Source organism: Idiotropiscis lumnitzeri, chromosome 2, assembly GCF_059441095.1.
Source record: "Idiotropiscis lumnitzeri isolate Australia: NSW breed Sydney's pygmy pipehorse chromosome 2, RoL_Ilum_1.0, whole genome shotgun sequence".
Classification (NCBI taxonomy): Eukaryota; Metazoa; Chordata; class Actinopteri; order Syngnathiformes; family Syngnathidae; genus Idiotropiscis; species Idiotropiscis lumnitzeri.
Window position 1 is genome coordinate 14716755 of NC_142392.1, and position 20679 is coordinate 14737433.

At 44.0% G+C, this 20679-nt stretch overlaps 1 protein-coding gene across 1 annotated transcript; it reads right to left on the minus strand.

The window, feature by feature from the left end:
- Positions 1-2813: 2813 nt before the first annotated feature.
- Positions 2814-6649, minus strand: LOC148341770 (uncharacterized). The gene is made up of 2 exons (XM_088287952.1): positions 6526-6649; positions 2814-4788 (listed from the first exon to the last, which is right to left on the minus strand). The coding sequence occupies exons 1-2, from the start codon at positions 6647-6649 to the stop codon at positions 3116-3118; spliced, it is 1797 nt and encodes a 598-aa protein (XP_088144078.1). The 3' UTR covers positions 2814-3115.
- Positions 6650-20679: the final 14030 nt, after the last annotated feature.

Here is a 20679-nt window from a genome sequence, read left to right on the forward strand (position 1 = left end):
ATCGATGTGTTGATGCATATAGTTAACAATAGAAAGTTGTTCTTTACAAGCAACCAAACCTTGACCCAGAGAGTCTCAACAACTATAGGCCGGTTTCAAATCTTCCGTTTATTGCAAAAATTCTTGAAAAGGTCGTAGCGCAACAACTTAATGAATATATGACTGCTAATAATCAATTTGAACCTTTCCAATCGGGTTTTAGAGCCGACCACTCTACTGAGACGGCCCTTGCTAAAGTTACTAATGATCTTCTCATAGCTATGGACGCCGACACCTCATCAATATTACTCTTACTCGATCTTAGTGCCGCATTTGATACCGTTGATCATAACATATTATTAAAACGCCTTGAAACGTGTGTTGGTATTTCAGGTTCAGCGCTTTCTTGGTTTAATTCGTATCTGTCGGAGAGGACGCACCGTGTAATTCATGGCAATGCGACTTCGGATCTTTGTAAGATCACATGTGGAGTTCCGCAGGGATCGGTACTTGGACCTCTATTGTTTAGCATCTACATGCTACCGCTTGGTGATATTATACGGAAATATAACATTAGTTTTCATTGTTATGCTGATGATACGCAATTATCCATGCCGTTGGATATAACAAATCCACGTGATTGTGATAAATTAGAGGAATGTCTTGCCGAAATTAAACAATGGATGTCTTTCAATTTTTTGCGTCTTAACTCAGATAAAACCGAGATGCTCATCATTGGACCAGCGCGTCATCTGTACTTTTTCAAAGACACCACTCTGAGTATCGATAAATATAATATTGCCCAAAAGGATTCAACAAAAAATCTCGGTGTTATATTTGACGCAACTATGTCTTTTCAAATGCACATTAAAAATATTACTCGAACTGCGTTTTTTCATCTGCGTAACATTGCTAAAATTCGCCCAATTCTATCAACGTGTGACGCGGAAATCTTAATCCATGCGTTTGTTACGTCTCGCCTCGACTATTGTAACGCTTTGCTCTCGGGTCTCCCCATGTCGAGTATTAAAAGTCTGCAGTTAGTTCAAAATGCAGCAGCTAGACTCTTAACTAAGACGAGAAAGTTTGATCATATTACCCCGATATGAGCCAATTTGCATTGGCTTCCGGTCCACTTGAGATGTGATTTTAAAGTTCTGCTACTTGCTTTTAAAATATTGCACGGCTTAGCACCTTCCTATCTCGTTGACCTCGTGGTACCATATGTTCCGTCCCGAAACCTTCGCTCACAAAATGCTGGTCTTTTAGTGATCCCGCGAGCCAAAAAGAAGTCCGCAGGTTCTCGAGCGTTCTCTATTCGGGCACCAATGCTTTGGAATGCACTACCCTCAGATATTAGAGGCGCCACCTCAGTAGAAATGTTCAAAACACTATTAAAGACGCATTTATACTCTTGTGCATTTAGCTGAAATATTTGTTGGCCTGTTTACTGCCGCTTTTATTTTCTTTTGTTTTCTTTTCTGCCCCCTTTTCCCCCGGCTGGGGGATTAGGTGACGGTGACCCACTAGGAAGTTTAAGGCATTGACCAACTGGGCATGCACCTGTTCCAGTGATGTCGTCTTCTTGCAGCGCGACATTTGATCAATTTATTTATATACTTTAGCATCTAATTTAATTATTTGTTGGCCTGTTTACTGCCGCTTCTTCTCTTTTCTGCCCCCTCCTTCCCCTGCTTGGGAATTAGGTGATGGGGACATGCTTTGAAGATTACGGCACTGACGAACCGGGAAGGGACCTGCTCTGCCGAAGTCGTCTTCATGCAGCGCCTCTTCTGATTTCCTTATATTTCAGAACTTTGTTGAACTACTTGTTGGCCTGTTTACTGCTTCTGTTCTTTGTTTTTTTTTCTGTTCCCAATTCCCGGGCTTGGGAATTAGGTGATGGTGATTCACTTGGAAGTGGCTGTTCTGAATTTACACCAACTGACCGGTACAAGATCGAAGGCTCATCCTCGGATATGCTGCCATGGAGATTACGGCCCTGGATGAGGACCCACTCCACTGAAGTCATCTTCCTGCAGCACTTCTTTTGATTGACTCTCAGATTATTTCATCTAACATTGTATAGCATCATTTTATGTGTCAAATGTTGCCCAGTTGGCATCCATTGCAGCCTGGAAGGGGGATTCCCCCATCTGTGGTCCCTTCTCTAGGTTTCTCACTTTTCCCCTACTGAGGTTTTTGGAGTTTTTCCTTGCCCTCCTGGGGGTTAATATCAGTGGATGTCGATTGTGGTTATGTAAAGCCCTTTGAGACTGTCTCTGATTAAGGGCTATACAAATAAAATTGACTTGACGTGACGCATATGCATTCCCATCACGCTAGTCTTTGGGATTTCCCTCCAAAAGTCCCCCAGAGGGAGAGCAGATGCGTCTCCCCGTTGATACGACCAGTCTACTAGTGACCACCTTAAAATACTCTCATACCCTGGAAGGTCACTGACCTGGCGAGAGAATTGCCACCACCATAAACAATGCTCAGGCCTATTTTCTATCTCTTTTATTCAGAAAGTGAAATATTAAATGTATGTGAGGGGATATTTGAAGACTTTGAGTTTTGTTCAATGGACCATACCTATACGACCCAGCCAAACACACCGAGAAAACCAGCGCTGACTCCAGTCGCCATCATGTTGCCAACTCCTGACATACCAAAACCTTTGAGAGAAACTGAGCCGATTTGCGTTTCTCTTTCTGGTTCTTTTCATAGTTCAACTTCTAGTTTAGTTTTTCACCTTTTCACACTGCGTAATGAAGGCCAGTTGAGCAAGTGGAACAAGTGATTTTATTGATGACTGTGGAAGGTACCGATTTCATAAGCAGTTTCTTCTCACACCTTTTCCATTAAGTACGATTAAAAAGACAACTGAAAAGCATAACGTTAACAAATGTTATTCCAGGCAAAAGCAATTAATTTTATTTACATGTTTGAAGTAAACACACAAAAAAAAAAATCATCACTCAGACACAATGGTTCTTCTGGCAATGATCACATTGGCTTAGTGTCAATAAAAGAGCTATGCAAAACTAAATTTATCATATTTCATTCAAAATCACATTTACATCTTACCACAAAGAGTCAGTTCCTTCAGTTTTTTGTTTTCTTTTTTTAAGCTTCAAGGATCGCTGCTATTCTCACCAGCACAATCGTGTCTCTTAGCACTCCGTTTAGTGGAGAATTTTTTAGCACAAACGCTGCAACTGAATGGCTTGTCTCCACTGTGCGTTCTTGTGTGGATTCCTAAATTTGACTTTACAGAGAAGCTTTTGCCACAAACTGAGCAGGAAAAGGGTTTTTCTCCACTGTGTATTCTTCTATGTTTAGTTAAATCTTGCTTTTGAGAGAAACTCTTGCCACAAACTGAGCAGGAAAAAGGTTTTTCACCACTGTGTGTTCTTGTGTGTCTTGTTAAAGTTGACTTATTCAGGAAGCTTTGGCCACAAACTGAGCAGGGAAAAGGTTTTTCACCACTGTGTGTTCTTGTGTGTTCTGTTAAATATGTCTTTCTTGAGAAGCATTTTCCACAAAATGAGCAGGAAAAAGGTTTTTCACCACTGTGTGTTGTTGTGTGTTTTGTTAAACTTATCTTATGAGAGAAACTCTTGCCACAAACTGAGCAGGAAAAAGGTTTTTCTCCAGTGTGTGTTCTTGTGTGCCTTGTTAATTGTGCCTTTTGAGAGAAGCTTTTGCCACAAACTGAGCAGGAAAAAGGTTTTTCACCACTGTGTGTTCTTCTATGTTTTGTTAAAGTTGACTTATCAAAGAAGCTTCTGCCACAAACGGAGCAGGAAAAGGGTTTTTCTCCAGTGTGTATTCTTCTATGTTTAGTTAAATCTTGCTTTTGAGAGAAACTCTTGCCACAAACTGAGCAGGAAAAAGGTTTTTCACCACTGTGTGTTCTTGTGTGTCTTGTTAAAGTTGACTTATTCAGGAAGCTTTGGCCACAAACTGAGCAGGGAAAAGGTTTTTCACCACTGTGTGTTCTTGTGTGTTCTGTTAAATATGTCTTTCTTGAGAAGCATTTTCCACAAAATGAGCAGGAAAAAGGTTTTTCACCACTGTGTGTTGTTGTGTGTTTTGTTAAACTTATCTTATGAGAGAAACTCTTGCCACAAACTAAGCAGGAAAAATGTTTTTCTCCAGTGTGTGTTCTTGTGTGCCTTGTTAATTGTGCCTTTTGAGAGAAGCTTTTGCCACAAACTGAGCAGGAAAAAGGTTTTTCTCCAGTGTGTGTTCTTGTGTGCCTTACTAAAGACTTTGGAGAGAAGCATTTACTGCAAACTGAGCAAGAAAAAAGTTTTTCTCCACTGTGTGTTCTTGTGTGGTTTGTTAAATGCGACTTTTGAGAGAAACTCTTGCCACAAACTGAGCAGGAAAAGGGTTTTTCTCCAGTGTGTGTTTTTGTGTGCCCTTTTAAAGACAACTTTGAAGTTAATGAGTCTGTGTGACATGCCCTTTCACCTTTGGCTTGCCCATCATCATCATCATCATTTTCATCATCATCATAAGTATCATCATCGTGATGAGCATCTGATAATGTGTCCTCATTATGTACTTGTGATGGTCCCCATTGGTCTTCATCACCTTCTGTTGTCACGTGACTACTTGAGATGCTGCTTGGAGGCTCCGCCCCTCTGTTGTCCTCACTCTCATCCTTGTTTTCATCTTCAGTCTTGATTGGGACACCGTTCACTGGTGACTTGTTGATCTCCTCCTCCTCCTCCTCCTTTTTGATGTGAGTCAAGTCTGGCTCCTCTTTCACAGAACAGAGATTGTATTCACTGACGTCTGTCGGACACAAAAAGACAAACACACATTTGGTTTGGTCAAGTCAAAGCTCATGCGGTGACTTTGTCTTATATTGTTTCTACTGTGCTACCTTGACTTGTGCCTGCCGCATTAATGTTGTGATGCATGCAATGCGTGCGACCCCAACTTGGACCGGACTATGGGGGCATTTTACAAAATTACGTCCGACGATGTAAACCTCCTTTTAGCAGCACAACAGTGATAAACGAGCATTTAAAAAGGAAGCACGTTGCGGCTGATGCCCTATTTCATTCCTGACATAGTCACAGACGTTTCTGGAAGCGAGCTGAAGTTAGCACACACAGGCTATTGTGTGCGTCTGATGGAACACCTGTTGTGGGACCCTAACATATTGATGCAGACCACTGGGGGCCATCGCAACATAATGTCATTGATAAAATAGGAATCCTTCAAGTGAAATATGTTTACAAGTATTTCATTTTGCATTTAGAGATAGTTTCATCGTGGGTACTTTTTGCTTCCATTATAATCTGGATCCGTAAAAGAATTAAAGGGGCCCTGGAATCAGAGTGGCTATTTATTGCATGATTTACGTTTGTTTGTTTTTTTTTTTTTACCCAAAATGACATTTATCCTGCTAGTACATTCCGACATTCCCCTTTTTCCTTTTTTTAAATAAAATTTCTGTTTCGCAATCAAATTTAAAACAAAATTATGTTTGAAGAGACAAAATCCCTTCACATAAGCATTAAGCAACAACACTTTCACTCTGACTTTCATGTTGACATATTTGAATAATGACTGTTTATATTAAAGTTATCCAATACATATTCAAATTAGACTAAGATACACCATAATATTTTAAGAGTTCACTAAATTATTTTGGAACTGCAATGATGCTTAACTGCCAAAGGGTGTCAGGAATGAGTAACAAAGTAACACAACACCTCCCACTGTTCCGTCATCGTTGTCTTTTGCATAAATTATCAAGAACTATTAGTTGCAGTCGAGATGCAAACCACCTGGGCCACAGGAACTTTATTACCAGGAACTAAATGTTCCTGGACTTGTTGGTGGAAAAGGGGGTTGTGACGTTCTCCCTTTTTAAGCCCATAGTAAGCCAAAGATGCAGATGCATTCCTTGCAGCATGCGCTTGTTCACTGATGAGATCCGTGCAACCCTGGATGGATGCATTAAATGTATTTTAAATGTTTGGATGAAGTGAAACTATGCACACGTGCACAAAACAGTGCAGAGCCACCCGAGGTTAATTGACTCTCATTCGACGAAGCCAGTACAAAGTTAATAAATAAATAAGACCAATACGTACTTGATTTTTTTTTTAAAAACGTAATATTTATTTAATTTATCCACTAAAATTGATCAACCGCCATTGATGTTTTCGCCGCAGTGTGCACATTTTTTAGAGTCGGGCAGAATTCCTTCCGTAAGGAATTGCTTGAACAAGATATCAAAACCAGAAAATGTAAAATGTTAAACGAGTTCAAATTTTATCCTGGGAAAAACATGGAGTTCACCCCTCACTATTGGTTATTCTTTGGCATATATTTTCTGCACTGATTACATTTGACATAAAAAATTGCTCAGCAGACCTGCAAGTAAAAGGCAATATTTAAAAATAAAACGGCAATAACCTTGAACGATTTCCCCAAACAACTTAATGTTGTGATGCATATTTCTAATGAAAGAAAGTCGTTCGAAACAAAGCAAATGAGAGTAAGACGTGTACAAACCTGCTTTGAGTGGCACAACACGAGGCTGTTTGCAAACTTCGTCCAGCAGTTGATGATGTTGCTCGTTCTCTTCTTTTATTCCACAAAGTTCCTCTTTGTACTTGGGTGTCGTTATTTCACACATTTTCAAATGATAATTCCAAAAAATCCGCACTCGATCTCTGCTTGGCGATGAGTCATGTGCCTCTTTTCGTTAGCGGCTAGCTAGCTAACAAGCTAAGCTAACTACGCCGAAAAGCATCAACGCGCGAAGATGAGGTTATCGGGACACAAAGACTTAATGAATTATGTCGTAGTCCTTTAGAGTAGCACTGGACATCCTTTGAGAAAATTACAGTCAGTTCCACACTAAATCAGAAGAATTTAGCGGTGGGTGTTTTTGTTCCGGTGTGGACGGGTCGGTGGATGTGGTCGAGGTCCTTCGGAAGCTGCGCGCTTGCTAATGACGTCATGCTTTAGCACGTATTTTTCAAATATATTTCTTTGCCTCTGTGTTTGTTTTAACACCTGGCTGTTCTCTTTTAATATATATTCTATGTAATATTTTAATTCGGTTGATAAAAAAATGTAACAAAATAATTAAAATAACGCCACAAAAGCGAGTCAGCTCCGACGTCACTTCCTCCCTATGCCCGGAGAAGCCGCTGCTGGAACAGCAGTGGGAAGGTTACGTTTCTCCTACGGAACGAAGCAACAATGCTGTGGTTCAATCGGGCTGCAAGATTGTATGGATATAATGTCTGCATATACTAGCAGTGCTTCTCAATTATTTCACGCCCGCCCCTACCAAGAAGAAAAAGATTCGCGCCCCCCCACCACCAATTTTTTTTCTGTCTTTGTATATTGAGATTAGATTGTCAATAAAATATCCCTTAACTAACCTACATTGATAAGAAATATAGTTTCGAGAACTATTATCGTGAGGATCTCGAAGCTCAGTACTCTGTTGTGCAAATATTGATGAGATGACAAATATTTGTCATGTCATGTCATTGTCCTCACCGCTTATCCTGTGCAGGGTCGCGGGAGAGTGCTGGAGCCAATTCCAGCTGACTACGGGCGAATGGCGCACTACACCCTGAACTGGTCGCCAGCCAGTCACAGGGCAGACATAGACACCGTCACTGAGTGGGAACTGAACCCACGTTGCCTGCACACAACTCAGGCGAGTGTACCACTCCACCATCAGTGACATGATAAATATTTACTAATACGTTTTTTGTCAAAAACTTTATTAACATTAACAAACAGTTATTAATACGTACATAATATAGAAAAGACAAAAAGAAGAGCCAGGGGGATTTTAAACAAAAATTCTATATGAATAACATAAAGCAACAGCTTTAGTATTGTTGGAGTTGAGTCACCGTGGAAATGAGAAGTATTTAGTAAATCAACTTTTAAAAGCCAAACGTACGCCAATGCGTGTTCGGTTTTTGTACTCAAGAAGAAAAGGGTCAAATAAAGACTCAACAACTGATTAGAGTTCCGATATTTAGTTTCTTCCATTTCTGGAGTTCAGGAAATAGTACAAAGACAGATATCTGGGTGGCTTTTTCTTAATCTCACGAGAAACTGCACTCGGGTGAGCACAGTCAAAAAATGTGCACCATCTTTCAGCCCAGCTTCAGTTTTTAGAGGAGTTTTTTATGTCAAGAGTAATGTAGGTTGAATCGGTTGAATCGGTCGTCCTCGCTCCCACGGCACGGGTCAACGTCCAAGGGAAGGTCCTCCCCAGGTTAGTCTGGATAGTTGATTCCCGTCTGGTCCCCAAGACTGGCACGCCAAGGCTGGCCTTCTCCGGCGGGCAGTCTCTCTGTCTCTCTCCCCGCTGGCATTCCTCTGTAATCTTGTCGGTGTGCATGTGTGCATGCGTATGTGCATGTGCTCCGATCTCCAATTGTTATGTCTTTCGGAATGTGTTTTTTTTATAGCGTCAGTGTGAGTCCTCCAGTGCCCAATTTGGTATGTTTGCATATCTACAGCCAATGTGGAGAATGAGCTTCGTGGTATTTGTCCATGAAGTGCTGTGAATGCAAGTCATGGAAATGCTATGTGTGCAAATTTGTTCTCACTACCCAAAATTTCAATAAAGTTCACACATTTAAACTAAGTACTATAAATTTAGCATATGAGAATAATATAATAAATCATTAAACATCAGGCCTACCACCCAGTCATTCTTGTGACCCGTGCTTCTAGTTTCATTTGATAAATGCTTATTGTTCCATCCATGTTTAAAATATTCAGTAAATATGAACCTGCTAACTTTAATAATCGACATTCTGTCCCGTATGTGTTTAAAATAATGCCAGCAATCGTAATACAATCCTTCATTTACCATTCCAGCACTTTTATCATTGCAGTATTTTTTATCATTGCAGCATTTTTATTAATTTCCCCTCTGTACCATGGACAGACATTCGGAGTGTTTCCTTACACTTGTATATGTTGTGGGATGTAAGTGTGTACATACACATGGGGATTTGTGTATTTACGAATATACTGTGTATCTTCGCATAGGTTTGCTTTTTCTGAATGTCTGCTGCTAATGTCATACATTAACGGCTACATTGCAACACCGCCTCTGTGTGATCTATTTCTTTGCTGCTGTAACACTGCAAATTTCCCCATTGTGGGAATATGAAAGGACATCTTTATCTTTATCTTTAAAAACCTTGTGTTGGTGCTTGTTAAATAATTTTCCATAAGATTAAGATTGAACAAAATGGTGAAACAAAAATTTAAAAAGTATATACTGTAACAATTAAACATTGAATACTAAATTATTCCTAAAACAGTTCAATGAATGTTGAAATTAATAGTGAATTATTGTAGTTTAATGAATACTGAAACGAATAATGAAATATTAAAGTACTTAAATAAACACCGAAATCATTTTCGAACACAATAACAGTTAAGTAATAAAAGAGTGACATATTTTAATTTAAAATTTGCAACCACATCGCAACCTGTCGAAAAAAACTGTAAAAAGGCAAAGGTGCAAATATGTTGACATAAAGTATCACTTTATCATGTCAACTGTTAATAATAGGGAAATACATTTGGAATACTGTCCAACCGACGACATGGTGTCAGATGTATAAACAAAACCAGCAACAAAAGTAAAATTCAATACATCTCTCAAGTTCATATTTGGGAACAAAAATGTTTGTTCATGTGCATACGGTTTAAATCTTACGTTTTTTCTGTTTCGAAGAAGATAACAATGATTTGCATCGCAAATGGCGACATCTGTCGGTGAGTTGGTGACAGTGCTCCACACAGCCAGCAGCCAATCAAATCACAGCGGGGTGTGTCCTGTTCTTCCGCTTTCGTGACGAACAGACTGCCATTTTCTCGGAGGAAAAAAACGACGCCATCTTTCATTCGTCTCGTCTCGAGAAGCACACGAGTTATCGCCAAGCAGAGAACAAGTGCGGATTATTTACTCCAATGCGTGTTTGTTTTTTGTACTCAAAAAGAAAAGGGTCAAATAAAGACTCAACAACAGCTGATTAGAGTTCCGATATTTTAGTTTCTTTGATTTCTGGAGTTCAGGAAATAGTACAAATACAGATATCTGGGCGTCTTTTTTTAATCTCACGAGAAACTATAATCAGACGAGTTCAATCGAAAAATGTCGCTCTGATCTCAGCCCAGCCTCAAATTTTATAGGAGGTTTTCTATGTCAAGGGTCATGTTGGTTGAATCGATCGTCTTTGCTCCTTCCCCCGGTCCACGTCCAAGGCTGACCTTCTCAGACAGGCGGCAGTCTCTCCTGCTCACATTCCCCTGTAATCTCGTCAGTGTACAGATTGTGTGGTGTATGTTTTCCCAGATCAAATTATGTTTTTGCGTGTTCTTGATCGCGTCAGAGATAGGAGAATGTGGCTTTCTTAATTATTCATGACGTCATAGCCCCGCCTACAGAATGTGGCTTCTGTCAAAATTGGCCCCGCCTAGAGAATGTGGCTTCTGTCAAAAATGTCAAATTTCCCCGCCCCCTGTGTTAAAAACTATCCAATCTCCAGCCTCCTATTTTAAAAAATTTACATTTTCCCCGCCCCTTGAAACGTTAATCCCTCCCTACAGAATGTGGTTTCTGTCAAAAATGTCCCCGCCTACAGAATGTGGCTTCTGTCAAAAATGTCAAATTTCCCGCCCCCCCTGTGTTAAAAACTATCCATTTTCCAGCCTCCTCTTTTAAAAAAATTACATTTTCCCCGCCCCCTTGAAACGTAAATCCCACCCTACAAAATGTGGTTTCTGTCAAAAATGTCAAATTTCCCAGCCTCCTTGAAGTGTCAACCCCTCCCTACAGAATGCGGTTTCTGTCAAAAAAAAAAATGATGTGTCCCCAATCCCCCTCCCAAACTGTACTTATGTCATCAATATTTTAATATTTGAAATATAGTGTTATATAAAGTAGCTAATTAAATAAGTGAAATATATATCATTGAATTAAATAATTGAGATATATAAAACCTAATTAAATAATTGAAATAATATGAGTTGAAAGGGGTCGGCGTTGTTTTTACCTTTCAATAAGGTGTTGACCAGGTATATGTTCGGTTGATAAAAGCTCCCGTTTTCTTTTTGCAAACATGTCTAGACATATTCCCAGGGACATAAGTTTAAACATGGCAATGTGCATGCATGGGGGGTTGTCTGTGCAAGTCCCGGCGCCTTGAACCGACACCCCCCAAGCCTGTCACATCCTACATCTGATAAGAGCCTTAAGGTGTTTGAAAAGATAGCGAGGGGCAGGCAACTGTCGACATCCGGTCGACAGACCCCTTTACTTTTTGCAAACATGCCTAGACATGTTTGCACCGACACAAATCTGAACATGTATTTGTTGCGGCTGCCTACATTTGGACAGTCAAACGCCGTCATTTATCCCGCCCCGGGCGAGAAAAATGAAGGGCGATGTCTCCACCCCTCCCGCCCGTCGCACCCTCCTATTTCCCTGTACGTCACATCCTTCCTACTTCCCCATGTTTGTAGTCCTTTTTTGTAGTCCATACACTGAGTAAAATAGCAACCAGCCAGGTTAAGAAATAGAATACAGCTAGGTTAAGAAAATAGCACACAGCTAGGCAACCCCCATGTTTGTAGTTTATACAGGTAAGCAAAGAAATATTAGATATTAGAATATTATTATAGATATATATTATAGTATATATATATATATATATATATATACATATATATATATATATAAAATAAATAGCATGCAGCTAAGAAACAGCGTACAGCTAAGAAATAGTATGTAGTTCGGTTAAGAAACAATATACATTTAGGTTAAGAAAATAGAATACAGCTAAGAAACAACATGCGTTTAGGTTAAGAAATAGCAGCTAAGCTAAGATATCATTAAGGTTGTTTTACCAATTATTTTACCTTTCAAGGAGGAACATCATCTTGTCTGTAGACATCCCCAAGTCATCTTTGCAACAAGCTTTGACATGTTTTCACGTATTTCTTATCTATAGTTGGACAGACAGACGACCACCAAGTTGTGGTCGTGTTTGTAAGCATAAACAACACCGCCCGCCCCCCAGAATCACGCTTCTGTCAAAAATAAGCACATCCCCTACTATCATATTCCGACCCCAGTCTCAATACAGCCAAAGCCCAAGTCACGCTCTGCACAGACAAACCAATTTTTCCGGCTGAAGAGCCAGACCTACTCTAAAAATGAAGACGCTCAGAACAAGACGCCGCATGGTCAGGGACATCACACAGAGAAGGGTGACAACCATCGTTGCACCTGATCAGGTTTCTAACAACATTGCAGAACGTTCGTCAGGTAAACGATGCAACTATTAACTAACTATGTAGCTATATAATATTTAAGCAAAGTATCTTTGTATTACAGATAGCGGTGTGGATGAACCTACAAGCAACCGTGACATGACTATGGTTGAAAACGTTGTTGGTGTAGAAACCCTGACAACTGCAAACATGGAACAGGTTGACGCCTGTACAAATGTAGACCAGGATGGAACCCCTACAAAAACAGACGAGGACCAGGCAGGACCATCATACTCTTTATGGGTGGGCGGTACGGGAATCTTACCAACCCCTGTTGTAGCCTCGTACAACACTGGCGAGCCATCATATTCAGGGTGGAGCCGTCCCGTTTCAATGACGCCGCCGTCGACACCTCCGATGACCCCCACCTCGTCGGCAGAATCTTCACAAAACGAGAAGGTACAACAGCCCAGTTGGTCCCACCAGGCTGAATCTCCACAAATCAAGGAGGTACGAGTACCTAGTTGGTCCGAACAAGAGTTCTCAAACCGTTCGCTTGAGCCCTCTAAGGTTCAGACCGTCAACGACCCTGACCCCGCACCTGCACCTATTTCCAAGGATGATGTACAACATATGTCATGGGTTGATCCTCCTAAGGGATGGGTTGATATGGATGTCGTAATAGTTGTTAAAGCGGCGATTCTTTACATGGTCAGACGCTTTTTGATAAAGTATCACAAAAAACGGGGTTGTTTGCATAGCTTGTTATGTACGGGCATATGCGGGGACAGCCCTTGAAGAGGGTTGGGTACAGTGGACCCCGGAAGTGGGTGTGTTTTGTGGTGACGTGGCGTTGTTGTGGTCCGTGATGGAAATAAAACGAGTCGATCATCACGTCGTAGTCTGAGAGTAATTCCGACACAACATTGGCGACGAGGATAATGGATTCCCTTCTAGCACCTCTTTCCCCGTTCCTCGCCCTCCCGGGAGACCCGCCAATTCCATGGGTACGTTGGCTGGAGTCTTTTGAAACGTTCATAACGGCCGCCGGGCTGGCAGACGCTAGCGACGCTCGGAGGAAAGCCCTTCTGATTCACTCGCTCGGTAGCGAAGGGCAGCGGATTTTTCGGACTCTCGGTGCCGCGCCTGCATACGACAACTGTGTCAGGCTGCTAAAGGACCATTTTTCGGCCCCTCAGAATGTCATGCTACGGCAAATTGTTTTCCGCCAACGGAAGCAGCAGGCGGGCGAATCCATTCATCACTACGTGGCTGATCTAAAAGGGCTAGCCAGCCTGTGTAAATTTGGTGTGCTGGAGGACGAGCTGATACGCGATCAGCTAGCGGAACACACTAATAACCCGAAGCTCAGGGAGAAGCTGCTGACGATGCCGGATGACCTTATTCTGTCCAAAGCAGTGGATTTAGCGTTTCACCTGGAGTCAGCAGCAGCGCTGACAGCTCAGCTGACGCCCGCCTCTAATTCCCTTTTCCCCAGACCAATGCAATTAGCTCAAACAGTGGCACCACATACGGACGCTCCAGACTCTGACTATGCTGATGACAACCTGGAAGTGAACTTTACAGCACGCCACGGTGCTACAGCACGCAAAGCCTGTAGTAACTGTGGCTCACCATCACATCAGAGGGGGGCCCCGAACTGCCCCGCTAAGGGACAGAAGTGTCAACGCTGTGGGAAGCAGAATCATTTCGCCCGCGTCTGTCGCTCTTCCTCTGCGTCAGGCAGCCAAGCTACACAACGTGTGCCGGGGAGGCCAGCGCCAACGATCATCCATACAGTAGCCACCGAAACCCGATCAGCTAAATGGTGTACAGTGGAGCTGGATGGGGCCTGCCTCCCACTGCTGGTGGATGCGGGGGCTTCCAGGTCACTGTTGAACGCTACAACAGTCCGTCGTCTTTTCCCACACTGGACGCGCACTGGTAGCGCCGAGGATCTGTATGGCTATGGACACTCAAAGATTAAGATGGCTGGCACGATCACGGTGGCTGTTCGTTACGGGACGAAGACTCTTCCCGCATTCACCTTTCAAGTGTCTCGACAGGGGGCCAATCTCATGGGTTGGGATTTGTTTAGCGAGCTGGGTTTCGCCATCTTGGACAGTGTGGGAGGCACCATCCTTTCTGTCATCTCACCGTGGCGCCAGAACAGGCCAGATCTGTTCAGCGGTGTGGGCTGCCTCACCGCCTTCAACCATCAGCCTCTCCTCCGACCGGGGGTGCGCCCGGTGATTCAGCCCCTGCGCCGACTGCCCCTCGCCCTGCGCGACCAAGTAACTGCCGAGCTGCAGAAACTCTCCGATGCGGGCATCATAGAGCGCATTGATGCCTCTCCCTGGATCTCAAACCTGGTGGTGGCGAAGAGGAAGTCTGGGGGCCTGCGTCCGTGTGTTGACCTCAGAGCGGTGAATAAGGCAGTAGTCCCGGACCGCTACCCGCTACCCACGGTGGAGGAATTAGCAGCACAGTTCTACAACTCGTCCGTCTTCATGAAGCTGGATCTCCGCCAAGGCTACCTGCAGGTCCCTTTACACCCAGACAGCCGCAACCTGACAGCTTTCGTGACACACGATGGGGTGTTCCGCTACACCAGGATGCCCTTCGGCCTCAGCTCAGCCCTGAGCTGTTTTCAAAAAATTATGTCAATGATTTTCCTGGCATCCCGGGCGTGGTGGTCTTCTTGGATGACATTGTGGTCCATGGGGCGACACCAACCATCCATGACGGGCGACTGGCGAGGGTTTTGGAGGTCCTCAGCAGCCACGGCCTCACTCTGAACGAAGATAAGTGCACGTTTGTAGCCCCTGTCATCGAGTTTGTTGGGTTCCGGTTGTCCGCCGCGGGCCTCAGCCCGCTACAGTCCAATGTGGAGGCCGTCCTGCGCCTGGCAGAGCCGTCGTGTCCAGCCCAACTGTCGTCTTTTCTGGGGATGACGGCGTACTACTTGCGTTTCCTTCCCCGGTACTCTGAGACTACATCGCCGCTGCGCGAGCTCCTGAAACAGGACGCGGTCTGGCAGTGGACTCCGGCCTGCTCCGCAGCCGTCCGCCAACTCAAGACCCAGCTCACCTCACCACCGGTGCTGGCATTCTTCGACCTGGAGAGTCCGACATTCGTCACATGCGATGCGTCTAACACAGCAGTCGGGGCGGTGCTCTCCCAGATCCAAGGAGGCACGGAGCGCCCGGTAGCGTTCGCTTCTAGGTCACTCAACACGGCCGAACAGAAGTACTCAGTGGGCGAGCGCGAAGCGCTGGCCTGCGTCTGGGCGTGTGAGCGATGGCATATATATTTATACGGACGCCATTTCACTCTGAGAACCGACCACCAGGCTCTCACTGCCCTGCTCGCCACATCGGGATCGGGTCGCAAGCCGCTGAGGATCTACCGCTGGTCGGAGAGGCTCCAGCCATACGACTTCACCACTCTGTTCACTCCTGGCAAGGAAAACGTCGTGGCGGACCTGCTCTCTCGCGCCAACCCTGTCCCAGCACTCGATTCCCCAAACCCTGACCCAAAGTCCGACTCAAGCCGGGACGCGATGGAGTCCGAATTCATCCTCATGCTCCACGGCCCACTCCAGGCCTCTGTCTCCTTGGAGGACCTACAGATGGCGTCAGAGAAGGACCCTGCACTTTGCCAGCTCCGTACTTACATCCGGGAAGGGTGGCCTGCCAAGGTCCCGGAGCAGTTGGCACCCTTTCACAGGGTCCGGGATGACTTGACCTGTTGGAACGGCGTCTGCGTGGCTCGGGGGTTGCGCACAGTCATTCCCAGTGACCTCAGGCTACGTGTCCTGGCCATGGCACACGAGGGCCATCTGGGGATTGTCAAGGTGAAGTGCCGCTGCAGGGACCTGGTGTGGTGGCCTGGCATAGATCGTGATATAGAAACAATGGTAAAGGACTGCACAGCCTGCCTGGTTAGTGGGAAGACGGGACCACCGCCCACGCCACCCCTGCAGCCCTTGCAGTGGCCTGCCGCACCATTGGAACACATTCAGCTTGACATCGGCGGCGAGCTTCACGGTGTCCCGCACCATCAACGATTCCTCCTAGTGGCATATGACCTCCATTCGAAGTGGCCGGAGGTGGTTGCCACAGGGTCTGTCACAACTCGGGTGGTCATAGACTTTCTCTCATCTGTGTTTTCTCGGTGGGGCCATCCGAACGCTATCACCACGGATAACGGCCCACAGTTCGCTTCGGCGGAGTTTGCCGCCTTCCTGGAGGAGAAAGGGATCAGACACATCCGCACATCTTTTTACCATCCGGAAGCAAACGGAGGGGTCGAGCGTCTGAACCAGTCCTTAAAGAACGGGATCAGGGCTCACCTAGCAGATGGACTACAGTTTTCAGCTGCGCTGCTCCGCACCCTCCTCCACTACCGAGCAACGCCACACTCGACTACCGGCAGTTCCCCAGCGCTCCTGATGATAGGCCGGGAACTTCAGCTCCCTCTGAACCGGCTGCGGGCCCCAACGGTCACCACACCAGGGGCGACGCCCGGCTGCAGCGCCAGAGTCACGGAGATGCAGCGTCAGATGAAACGGCGGTTCGACAGGAGACGGAGGGTGAGGACACCTGCACTCACAACGGGGGACTGGGTCCGGATTCGCCGGCCTAACCGAGACCACAAACTACTCACATTCTGGTCCGCACCAATGCAGATCGCCATCCAACTCGGGCCGGCCACTTTCAAGCTCACTGACGGGTCACGGTGGCATGCCAGTCGCCTTCGGAAGGTGGCACCGCCCTCGAGCGCCGACGCAGGTTTGGAGGACACAGCATCCATGTTTGAGGACTGCACCTTCCCTGATGAACAGCGGCAGGATGCAGCCGGCCACCCACCTGAACAGCTGGAGGCCTGCCCTGGCCCAGAGGCCCGCCCAACTCGTGTGCGGATGAAGCCGAGGCATTTGAGAGACTATGTTTTGGAGTAATGTCCGTTTCGAGTATCGCCGGTTGGTGACAGTATTTTGCATGCGTTGTGATGGGAGCCAGCATTGACTTCATCCGGTTCGTTTGGGTTTGATTCTTTTGATACATACGCTCCTCAAGGGTTTTTCAAAAGGGGGGGGTAAATGTTATGTACGGGCATATGCGGGGACAGCCCGTGAAGAGGGTTGGGTACAGTGGACCCCGGAAGTGGGTGTGTTTTGTGGTGACGTGGCGTTGTTGTGGTCCGTGATGGAAATAAAACGAGTCGATCATCACGTCGTAGTCTGAGAGTAATTCCGACACAACATAGCTATAAATACTTAGGGCATAATTATTATCTAAGACAGCAATATGAGCGCATCATGCCAATCCTTTGCGATAAAAAGTTTTTACCCTGTATTCACTACTTGTTGGATTTGTGTTCTGTAAAAACGGATAAAGAAACAGTCAAGCGAGTTGCAGAGATCCTAATGGTGGATTTAGCACTCGTAAAGGACTTACCGGACCGCCTTAAAGTGGATGAGAGCGTATGTTGTATGATATATCGTGATCAACTTGATATTTTCGAAGAATATCTTATAGAAAATATTAACTTTGACTAAAAATGGGTAATGTGTTGAGAAAATTATCGCTTTTTGGCTATAGAAGCTACTTTGAGTCGCTCGGGTTCGATCGACACGTTTCAAAATATTTTGGAAAATTGGGAAAATGAGATAAGTGACTTAGCATACTCACGTTGTTTAACGATGTGATAAGATACCGTCTCCGTCATCAACAACCTGCGGATCTCGCGCACGAATTGAAGATGTTTGAAGACCTGTTAGAATCAAAAGTTAATCCATCTGTTTTAACCCTGACCTATAGACTTTTTACGTCTTAGAGAATCCTTATCATGTATAACCAGACTTAACCTTGTCATATTTTTGTATTTCATTCAATTAAAAATGGATGTTTTTAAAAATATGCTTTTGCGTCTGTGTGTTTAGACAAATAACAATGTGACGTTTGTCACTAAATCATAAACCGTCATGAGCGTTAAGCGTTGGTTGAAAAAATTGTACTACGATCCCATTCAACCAGCCAGTTTTGGAGGTGCAGATCGCCTTCATTTAGCTGCGAGGGAGAAAATGGGTCAAAAAGTGACGCGTCATAAAGTCAAGGATTTTTTTATCATCGCAAGATGCATACACCTACGAAAATAGGAGCACAGAAAGGTTTAAAGGGAAGTCTCTGCTTTGAAGCTTGCCCCACAGAGTAATAAAATTGCACTTGGTAACAAATAAATTACCGCAAAAGTCGGCCAGCCAGGATGAAATAGTTAAAGACAGAGAGTTTCCAGAGTTAACAAGTATCATTAAGCGTTCACTGTATCGCGTACCATCGCTATTTAGAATTTATTGTCATTGTGCCCGCAGGTGGTCAAAAGTAAAGACGGCTGCCGCCAGCACAAACGGCCCTAAAACCTTAAAATAATATTGAAGAGAGATAGAAAAAAAATCTGCCAATATGCAAATCCACTCGTGCCGGACTACGAGTCCATCATAAAACATAAGCATTATTCGTTAAATAAATTAAGGGTGAATGATTTAGAATAATAACATAAATTAAGCTGCTTTATGTTTTGATGTAAAATCATAAGAGCTCCTTTCAGAGCGCATTCTCGCATTTAGTACGAGGGATTGTGTACATTATTTAAGAAATGAGACATTAAGTGATAAAGACTGCGTAAACCTCATTTAAGAAATAATAAAAGCCTCGTTCTTCTGAACTGTCAGTAAAACACCGGACTTAATAGCTCTCGGGTGGTGCTTTATGTTTAGTGGAAAACACCAAAATTTGTTTCATACCATTTATGCTTGCATACTCTTACGCTGATATATTGTGTTTTCAGTAAGTCGATGTCAGATACACAGAATGGAATGGTGTTTATCTACTTCTTTGAAAAGGTAAATATTTTACGAATCCGATAAGAAATGTAGCAATTTTTGTAATGTTAGCAAAGTCGAGTAAGTTTTGCTGCCGATATGACTTGACACCGATTTGACAGTCTTTTTCATCCTTAATTTACTTTTCTTTTTTTTTTTAAATCTGACTTGATGATTTATTATCCTGACAAAATTCTGACTAATAGCTACTGTTAACATCTTTGGCAGCGAGACTTCAGCAAACTATTAAAACAATAACAATAATATGCTTATTCTCTTCCTTTGTTTTTTGTTTCTTTTGTAGGAGACATGACTGTGATATATTAACAAAAAAGATGGCAGGAATTTGTTCATATTCATTTTTGTTTGTCTTGGCGTGTTTAATTTTTTTAAAAGGAAAACAGGCAACATAAAAGATAGCCGCATTTTCGCAAATAAACCTCATTCTCATTTTCTGTATTTTGATTATTTGAAAAATATCTCTCGGGTTGTTGGGTGCGTGTCTTGAATTTCACAATGTATTATTTACCAGTGATGCACGATAATATTACCATTGTTTTTAACACGCTGGCCATCGATCATGTGGTATTGGCATTAATTTCACAGTTTGCGCCGTGACTTTTGACCGTAGGTCAGTCAAATGGTCCAGGCTGACTTTCTAGACACTGAGCATGAACTGTAAAATAGTCCCACTTTTTCCATGCATTGTAAATGATTCACTTTGTGACTAGTAACATGGCAGAAAATAGTCAGAAATGTTTATCATTGTTTTCCAAAGTAAATGCCGGTGTTTGCCCGTCTTATTCTGAGTCACAAAGCAGAGAAAATTAACTTTCAAGAATCAAAATACTTAATATTTGATTCCAGATTAATTATAGCGGTCACTGAAGGTGTAGTGGTACACTCGACCGAGTTGTGTGCTGTGCGGGCAGCGTGGGTTCAGTTTCCACTCAGTGACTTTGTCGATGTCCGTCCTGTGACTGGCTGGCAAACAGCTTAGGGTGTTGTGCGCTTTTCGCCCGTAGTCAGCGGGGATAGGCTCCAGCACCCTCCCGCGACCCTGTACAGGATAAGCCGTGTGGATAATGACATGACATTAATGATAGCCTAATCATTCAATTGTTGCACCTTTTCTTGCCTGATGACGACCGTTTTATTGCGTGCTACTTTTCAAACTTGTAACGATGCACTCTTGTATTTATTCTTCCACCTTCCCCCTGTGTTTTCCAACAGGTAAGCTGTGACCTTTCCTGTCTTTGTCACTCCATGCACTGGCAAGTACCGCGGGCAGTCCTGGCCAGGCGGAAAGGGGCAGTACTCGTAAACTGGGCTGCTTCTGGAGACCCCATGGCTGCGGGCCCACCATCTCCCTCTGCGAGCAACCGAAAGCTCACACTGGTGTAGTTTGCAACCAACAACGGGTCAGAGGGTCTACACAAACACATGAGCTGTCCACATACCAGGAGGTCGGGAGGAAGCAGAACAAATTGCCATTAAACAAGGGTTCC